General features: G+C 65.2%; 3 protein-coding genes across 3 annotated transcripts in view; 1 reads left to right on the top strand and 2 right to left on the bottom strand.

Moving 5' to 3' along the window:
- F751_0363 (hypothetical protein) overlaps nt 1-1,191 on the bottom strand; it is a gene marked incomplete at both ends in the record, with an annotated part of 2,675 nt that extends 1,484 nt beyond the window's left edge. The window contains 3 exons of the mRNA XM_011397570.1: nt 11-377; nt 540-745; nt 1,009-1,191. Coding sequence (XP_011395872.1) covers nt 11-377; nt 540-745; nt 1,009-1,191 — 756 coding nt within the window. The remainder of the gene's footprint in view (nt 1-10; nt 378-539; nt 746-1,008) is intronic.
- Nucleotides 1,192-2,111: 920 nt separating this feature from the next.
- Nucleotides 2,112-6,061, top strand: F751_0364 (Methionine synthase reductase; the record flags this gene model as incomplete). The annotated part of the gene is made up of 11 exons (XM_011397571.1): nt 2,112-2,123; nt 2,477-2,572; nt 2,811-2,972; nt 3,155-3,376; nt 3,635-3,769; nt 3,898-4,254; nt 4,394-4,525; nt 4,665-4,811; nt 4,944-5,113; nt 5,501-5,627; nt 5,753-6,061. The coding sequence occupies 11 exons, from the start codon at nt 2,112-2,114 to the stop codon at nt 6,059-6,061; spliced, it is 1,869 nt and encodes a 622-aa protein (XP_011395873.1).
- A 271-nt stretch (nt 6,062-6,332) lies between these two features.
- F751_0365 (Exosome complex component RRP42) overlaps nt 6,333-8,568 on the bottom strand; it is a gene marked incomplete at both ends in the record, with an annotated part of 4,402 nt that continues 2,166 nt past the window's right edge. Inside the window, 5 exons of the mRNA XM_011397572.1 lie at nt 6,333-6,676; nt 6,879-7,166; nt 7,471-7,669; nt 7,819-7,925; nt 8,379-8,460. Of these exons, the coding sequence (XP_011395874.1) occupies nt 6,333-6,676; nt 6,879-7,166; nt 7,471-7,669; nt 7,819-7,925; nt 8,379-8,460 (1,020 nt within the window). The remainder of the gene's footprint in view (nt 6,677-6,878; nt 7,167-7,470; nt 7,670-7,818; nt 7,926-8,378; nt 8,461-8,568) is intronic.

Genomic DNA, 8,568 nt, shown 5'->3' on the forward strand with positions numbered 1-8,568 from the left:
AGAGACCCACCTCGGCTTCCCGCGCCGCCTCCAAGGCCTCGGCAGCCAGGGTCTCCAGGCGCCGCCGCGCCTCGCTCTCCTCCCGCCCGATCCGCTCCTCGGTCTCCAGGCTGGCGGCGATGTCCGCCTCCAGCTCGGCGTCCAGCACGCTGACCTGGCGGTCGGGGTGCAGCTCCCGTACACGCAGCAGGTGCTGCCCCACCCGCACCCAGTCGCCCTCGGTCAGCGTGGCCCGCGCGCCCAGCGCCGCCTCCAGCGCCTCGCGCATGCCTGGCCCCACCTCGGCCTGGAAGGCCGCCGCCCGCGGCTGCAGCACCACGCGCTCGCCGCGCGGCAGGAGGCGATACCGCACCTCCACGGAGGCCGGCGGGGACGTCCTGGCGGCGCAGCCGCCAGCGTCGCCGCCGCCATCATCGCCGCCCCACTCCCCGTCGGGGCCCCACAGCGCCAGCGCCACGGCGGGGGGCAGGGCCGCCTGCCCCTCCGCCGCCGTGAACTCCAGAAGGCCTGCGTGGGTGTGGGCGCCGGTGGCTGGGCACACCAGTTCAAAGTGCATGGCGCCGTTGCGCGGCGCGCCTTGGTCCATGAGCAGGCGTCCCGCCGAGGCGGGGAGCAGGATCTTGTCCGCCGCGCGCCGGAGGCCCTTCCCCGCCGCCACGGCGTCGGGGAGGGGGACGGCGGCGAGCCGCGCTCGCCAGGTGACGCCGCGGTTCCGCTCCAGCTCCGCCGCCAGGTGGTCCCGCTCCTGTGAGATGAGTCTCGGGGGTGTGGGGGGAATGAGGGGGGTCTCCAAGGGATGAGACGATGGAGGGTGGTTGGTGCCCTGCAAAGGACATACAGCCGACCCCGAGTGGGGAGCAGTCTGTCACGACAGGGAGGCCTGCCCGCATCGCGACACTGCAGCCCCAGCACTTAAACACCCCCCACCCACCCCCCCCGCCCATGCGTAGAAACATCCACAAAGGCACGAAAGTCGCCCTGTACAGTAAAATAGACGACGAAACTCACCGCCTGCTCCGCTGCAGCCTGCTCCAGGCGGCGCTCGCGCTGGGCCTGCTCCAGGGCAGCAGCCCGGGCAGCAGCTCGCTCCTTCTGCTGGCGTTCCACCTCGGCTCTTCGCCGAGTCTTCTCATCAAAGGCTTTACCCCTCTGCTCCAACCGCTTCTGGCTTGCTAGGAAATCAAAAGACATCGCCGACCCAGCCTGGCCACCGCGTCTTCTCGAGTGTCCAGATGCCACTGGCAGGACCAGGCGCAGAGTCGCCGCGTCCGAGATCACGAGTTCCTACAGAACTTAAATTGATAAGAGTTACATGTGACTCTCGGCAAAACCTTCAAACTCTGCAAAGCTTCAGACTGATCACCACGTATGTGATCTGAAGACTCAGCGCCCAGCCAATCGATCCAAATTGCGCGCCGAGCTGCATGCCGATCCTACTCCACGGAATACACGCAACACGCCCTAGGACAACGATTACACGGAAGTCAGGGGTACAAATAAATACGTAAGCACCGATTCAGGCCGCAATTCATCTCAGAGGGACCCAGTGTCGGGCTTGCATACTCGTTGCTGACCCAACCCCTTGCGGCGCAGTGTGGACATCATCAAGTGAAACACTTGCATAGGCCGGTGTCGTCTCGAGATGGAGACAACACGTATCACGCCCTCCATTCTTGCTGCTGCCAGCATCCTCGTCCTTCCGTTTGTCCTTCCACGCCTTTTCCTGCTGGCGACAGTTGTGGTTGGAGCTGGCATTGCATGGCTGCTGAATTCGCCGCCCCCTGCTCGGCCCAGGGCATTCCAGGTGTGTCAAGGGGTATATTTATGGTGCGTGTACCTTCTCAATACACAGAAAAGCATGGCTGTCATTTGCAGTGTCTGTGGGGATTGGGCTGTATCCGCTCAGAAGTCAGACCCAACACCTCACCAAACGAGCTCGCCAATATTGCCCTCCCAGGAGGCCACACAAGCTGGCGCAGCGCACACAACGCCCAAATCTAAGCTTGTGGCGAGAGCTGTAGCACCGACCAAGCTGAGTGATGCACAGGGCCAGACAGACGACAACTTCGAGCAGCGTGGCACACAGCTTGATGCCACACCCCTAGATCAGAATGCGGCAGCCGGTGGGGGTGGAACACAGCCGACCACCGCACAGCCTGCCAGTGTCAAAGATAGCGCTGGGCATGGCCCCGGGCCGGGCTCCCCGGAGCCCGAGTCTGACACGTCATCAACGCCGGCGCCCTCCCCAGCAGCAGCGCCCCAACCTCCAGATCAGGCATCGCGGGACACCACAGCCAGCCCAGCTGGGCCCGCGCCGTCCAAGCTTGACGGGGGCGGGGCAGCCCCAAAGGCGGCAGCTCCGCCAGCTGCAGCGGGTGGCGCGGCCATCTTGGCCCGCCTGCGAGCGCAGAGGGCAGGCGGCAGGGGTGGTGGCGCTGCAGGGGCGGCGGCGGGAGGGGGAGTCTCTGCTCCGAAGCCCGTCACCGTCCTGTACGGCAGCCAGACGGGGACCGCCCAGGAAATCGCACAGAACATTGGTGGCCGGGCTCGGGAGCTGGGCCTTGTTGCAAAGGTGGGCGACTATCTGCTTGTGTGGGTGCTGGTAGGATGTTGGAAAAGGGTATGTTGCAGGGGACCGGGAGGCTCAGGTCGCGGAAGGTGCCAGACCTAGCTCTGCTCAATGGGCATCTGAAGGGACGGCACTGCTCCCAAGCCAGGGCAAAGAAAGAGAGCCTCCTTGACTACGCCTCCAACAATGCATGTCAAGATCCCCTTGTAAGACACAGGCCCACCTCCTTTATCACACACAGGTGGCGGCGCTGGACGAGTTTGGTCTGGACGCCCTCACGCCAGCAACCGTGCCCGTCCTCGTCCTCGTCTCATCCTCCACCGGCGATGGCGACCCCCCTGACAATGCTGCCCGCTTCTATGGCCAGATCAAGAAGCGCGGGCAGCAACCCGACCGCCTCAAGGTCGGTGTGCAAGCGTGGGGGAGGCAGGATCACGTGTGATCATGGAGCATGCAGTCCCAGGGCCAGAGGAGCCATGGGTCGCTGACACTTGCTCTTGCTCTGCTTGAAGCGTCCGTCGAGACGTAAGCAGGGTTCCTGTGCTGATGAATTCAATAACTGTCATCCCAATGCCGCCCCTCCAGGGCATGACCTTCACGGTGCTGGGCCTGGGCGACTCCAACTACACCCAGTTCTGCCGCGTGCCGCGCGCGCTGCGGTCCCAGGTCCTGGCCCTGGGGGCGGGGGAGTTTCATCCCGGCAAGGACGCGGACGAGGTGGATGGGCTGGAGGATGTCGTGGAGGCATGGCTGGACCAGATGCTGCCGGCGCTGAAGCGCGCATGCCTGCCCACAGTCGCCGCAGAGGTGGGGCCGTGCGCTCCTTGTATGGGGGCTATGGGTCGGGGATGTGGACGCGGGTAGAGAGGGGCAGCTGATGCAGGGATGGCACTCGTTTGTGCCATGTTGGTCCCTCTTTGGGCCAGGGTGCACCCGATCAGCGACATTTTGCCCCTAGAACTGCCCTCCTGTTCAATGAATGCTCCTGCCTTGCATTGCACAGCTCGTACATGCCTCACACTCCTGCTCGCCCCACGTCCTCATCCTGTCTTCACCCAAACGCAGGCGGCGTCAGAGGGGCTCAAGGAGCCGGTACCCCCCGAGCACGCCGCCAGCACCAAGCCGGTGCCCCTGCCCGAGTGCCGCATCGAGGTGGAGTGGCTGACTGACCGCAGTGCCACGCAGGCCGTGCTCGACAAGGTGACATATCCTTGGTTGGAAGCAGTGCTTGTTGTGACAGGGCATCGCTGTAGTGGAAACTCGACCGCCCCCCCGGGCCTGGGCCCCTCACCCCAATCCAGCTCTCTGCCTGCCTTGTCATGCAACAGGAAGCCGCTGGGGCCACGGCAGAGGAGGTGGGCCACCGCGACCCAGAGGGACTCTACTCCCCGGAGCAGCCCTTCCACGCCCCGCTCATCGCGGCGCGGTGGCTCACCACGAGCGCCGCTGGTGACAGGAGGGTCCTGCACTGCGAGCTGGGGGTGGAGGGGTCGGGTGCCAGGACCCACCCCGGCGACTCGCTGGGCGTCAAGCCGGCCAACCCCCCCGCGCTGGTCTCTGCGCTGGCAGCCCGGCTGGGCCTGGAGGCGTCGGCGGTGTTCGACGTTCGGCCCAGGCCGGGAGTTGCGACGCAGCACCTCCTCCCCCACCTGCACACGCCGTGCTCCATCGGCCATGCCCTCACGGTGGGCTGTGCAGCTGGGATGGGAAGCTGTTGAGTTGCTAATTCGTGTCGCCTCATGGTGGGTGACAACAAGGTAGCCAGGTCTCCCACTGGAGAGTCCCCTTCACACGGTCAACCCTCTTTTTGCAATGCCTCCACAGGAGTCTGTGGACATCGCAGCCCCGCCGCGCAAGTCGCTGCTGCGGCTGCTGGCGGAGCACTGCGCTGGTGAGGAGGCCCGGCAGACCCTGCTGCGCTGGACGTCTCGAGCCGGTCGCGACGAGTATGCCAAGGTGACCCCCCGAGGCAGGGATGCGGGGTGGATGGAGCGCCCGGCCCGGCACCCACATGCTCGTGCTCCACCCTCGTAAACAAGTGCATGCCTGGCAGTTAAGCCTGCACTTCAACAGCATTCCCCACCCCCTCCCCCAGGAGGTTCTGGAGGGGCGGCCCTCGCTGCTGGACCTGCTGACGCGGTTCGACTCCCGCCCTCCCCTTGCGCCATTGCTGGATGCGCTGCCGGCCCTGGTCCCACGCCTCTACTCCATCGCCAATGCGGCGGTTGCGCAGCCCGGCAAGGTGAGACGAAGCAGAGGGCTGCAAGGGCAAGGAATCTTGGACTGGTGGGTGGCAGGCATATGTGTTGTGGCTTCCTTGGCTGTCCATCTTGGATCAGCATCCCCTGTCCCCCCCCTTCACCAATGCCCGCAGGTTGCCATGGCCCTCTCGATCGTGCGGTTCACCAAGGCGTGCGGCACGGAGCATGAGGGCGTGGCTACTACCTGGCTGGAAAGGACGGCGGCTCCCCTGTTGCAGGGCAGTTGGAAAGGCACGGAGGGCCCCACACCCGCCGTCCCACGCATCCCCATCTACTTCCGCAGGTGCGTGGTGAGGCTGCTCTCCCTCGTGGCAGGGCGCGGTGGCCTGATGGGAAGCACATGGCAGCTGACTGCACTTCTCTGGATGTGTCAATGCATCCTCCTACTGAAGTCCCTCCTCACCTCCCCTGTCTCGGTAGTGGAGGGGCGTTCCGCCCTCCTGCATCGCTGGAAGCGCCGGTCATCATGCTGGGTCCCGGCACCGGGGTCGCACCCTTCATGTAGGAGGAGGGGATGGGGGTGTATCTGGCCATGGGAAGCAGGTACCTGGGCAGGGTACTGCCGCAGAGCATCAAAACCCCTTGGATAAGGCTTGGTGCATATTCATCACCATACCAATTTCACCATGGCTGAATGCTCTCCATGTACCCCCTCCCAAACAACCTCCAGCGGGTTCCTACAAGACAGGAGACACCGGCTGGCGGCTGCTGCCCCCGGGTTCGAGGCAGGCCCATCCTGGCTCTTCTTTGGGTGCCGCCACCCAGACCAGGATTACCTCTACAAGCAGGAGCTGGAGGTACGGTAGGGTGGCCAGACGGAGACGCAGGGGTAATCCTGCTCCGGTCTGCGCCCTGAAATCGCCCGTCAGGTCGCCCTGTGCCTGGCAAATTGCACACCCTCCCCCACCCCCCCTTCCCCCAGGAGTTTGAGGCCGATGGCACCCTCTCCCGGCTCAGCGTGGCCTTCTCGCGCCAACAGGCACGCAAGGTGTACGTCCAGCACCTGGTGGAGAGGCACGCCCACGAGCTAGCCGCCCTGCTGGCGCATCCGGCGGCCTCGATCTTCGTCTGCGGCGACGGCGCGAGCATGGCCACCGGGGTCAACGAGGCCCTGGCCCGCGTGCTGACTGGGCCGGGGGCCTTTGCATCGGGCGCGGACTGGAAGGCGGGTGCTGCGGCGCTGGCCGCCATGGCGCGGGAGGGGCGGTACGTGCGCGACATCTGGAGCTGAGCGAATCATGCTCTTGGGTTCCCGCACGGTGCGAAGCAGTTCCGAGCATCGGTGGAGACTCGTGCATTTGCGGTTGCTGGACAGCGACTCTCCCTCTCCTGGACATGCATCTGGAGCCTCGCTTGCAGCTGCACCCAGTGTACCGCATGGACAAGGCAAGCGCCACTGCCTCGCTGTCCCATGCTCGACAGCATGCTGTTGAGGTCGCAGAGCACTGCCCCCAGACTGCCGTCCCTGCTGGCACCTTGTCCGTGCCTCGTGCCCGGCAGCCCTACGTCCGTGGCTTGACATCCGCAACGGTGGCGGCCACAAACACCGAGTAGCGGTCCATCGCACACCCCAACCGCGCATCAAACTCGACGCAGCCCTCCAGCTCCTCGTCCGAGCCCGCCCCGAAGATGGACCGCGCGATTAGGGCGCGCGAGGCCTTTGTAGTGACCCGCCACCCCAGCTCGGCAAGGGCGGGCTCCAGGGGCGCCGGGAAGCCGTAGTGCCAGGTGCGAACCAGGTCCTGGGAGTAGGGGGGGTACTCTGTTATCGAGCCGTCCTGCACGCCGTCTACCAGCTCCTGTGTGACGTTGTGCGTCACCAGCCGGCTCCCAGGCGCAGAGTGCCCTGGAAAGGGGGGTGCCGGGGGATTATTGTTGGGAGGTCGGGTTTGGAACATTCCTTCTTCGGCAAAGGGTGGCAGGCCGTGCTGGTCCATGTCTGGCTCCAGCCCCTTGAGCTGCCGACGAGCAGCACTGGCAACAAGTTCCTGCCCGTTCCCCAGCTTCCCATCCCCTCCCTGTGCCCACGCTCCACCGCACCAGCTCACCCTGCATGGTGTGCAGCAGGCCGGTGCCGTCTCGTGGCTCCAGGTACATGAAGAGCCCCTCCACAATCCACAGGGTCGGCTGCCCAGGGTCAAACCCGCAGGCGGCCAGGGCCTGGACCCAGTCGGGTCCGGACAGGTCGGCGGTCAGCGCGCGCCAGCTGGCGACGTGCAAGGGGTGCTTGCGCGCCCCCTCGCCCGGCCCCGTGCCCTTTTGCGCGCCCAGGGCGTCCAGCGCCAGGTCCTTGGCAGAGACCATGGCTGGCAGGTCGACCTCGAACCAGAGCAGGCCTGCGGCAGGCAGTTCAGTGGGCTGGCTTTGTGGGTCACAGGAGGCGGGCACGCTATCTGGCTGGTGATGCCATGGGTGGTGCAAGGATGGGGCAGCCGTGCCGAGTCATGCATGGCTGCACCCCCCCAAACTCGTGCAGGAATCCCAAACAGCTACAGTATGGAGAATCCTTCCCACCCTCATGACTGCATGTTTGGATCCCCCCCCTTCAGCGAATGATCACAGGCCAGCCCTCGTGCAGCAAGCCGGCCAGCGCTCCTGCAGACTCCAGATCCCTCTTCCCACAACCCCCATCCTGCGTACCAGGAGGGAAATCGGAGCACCTCCAGGGGCGGGTGTCCATGCCGCTGCCCAGCACCACCACCTGGCGTGGTGCATTGGTTCCAGAAGAAAGCGCAGCCCTGATCTGCTCATCGAACCACCACACACGTGCCGTCACGTTGGAGAGGCAGAGCTTGCGGGCACGATGGGGCTTCCCGGGGCCGGCTGTGCCCGTGAACGGCTGCGATGAGAAGGAGTATCAGGGGTGTGAGAGTCGGCCATGGTAGACCCACCATCCCACAGGCGACTTGTGGGCATGGCTGGCTCCCTTTGGGCAGCCTGCCTTGCGTGCACTGACCGGCAAGCCCCTATGCCCTCCATCATGAGTACCTGTGCACATGCCCTAGCTGATGCCAGCGCCGATGGGCCTGCCAGCGCCACAGCGAATTCATCGTAGACCAGAGGCTCTGGCTCCTCAGCCTCCAAGGCCCTCCATGCTGCGGGGTGGCAAGGGAAACCCGACTCTCTGTCTCCGGGGCAACCAGGAGGCCAGTGCTACCAGTACGAGTGTTAAACCCGCATCCTGCAGACCCGGGAGACACGATGCAGGCACCCACCAGCGATGACCCTCGCGGAGTCAGATACAACGCTCAGGGGATCTTCTTCCGTCCCTGGGGCCGAGATCCAGCGGCGGAGTTTCCGCCCGATGGTGATGCCCAGGCCCAGGGCCAGGATGGAGGTGAGCGCGCGCTCCATTCTATGTCGTTCCTCTTACAAATGTGCCTCACTATGGATTGGTCCCGCAAAAGAGGTTTGATCGTGCCTGGGTATGTATCGTTCCTTCGCCGGAATCAGGCACGCCGAGACCCCGCGGTCCCGGACATCTTCGCCAGACCGGGGCACCGGGGAGGAAGGGGGGTGCTGAACAGGTGCCATACCTCAGGCCATACCATTCGCCCGCTGTCTGGTCAGGTGCGCGTCGATGGCGGCATGCAGGGCGATGCCCCTCTGCTCTGCGATGTCCAGCATGTCCTGTGTGGCAAGGGTGCTTGGGTCTTGGGAAGCAGTGTTCAGCCTGGACACCAACTGCCACTCGAAGTCCCTGGCAGCAATACTGCCCCCCACTCCCGCCCCCCGCCC

The sequence above is a fragment of the Auxenochlorella protothecoides genome (assembly GCF_000733215.1).
Source record: "Auxenochlorella protothecoides strain 0710 unplaced genomic scaffold scaffold102, whole genome shotgun sequence".
Classification (NCBI taxonomy): Eukaryota; Viridiplantae; Chlorophyta; class Trebouxiophyceae; order Chlorellales; family Chlorellaceae; genus Auxenochlorella; species Auxenochlorella protothecoides.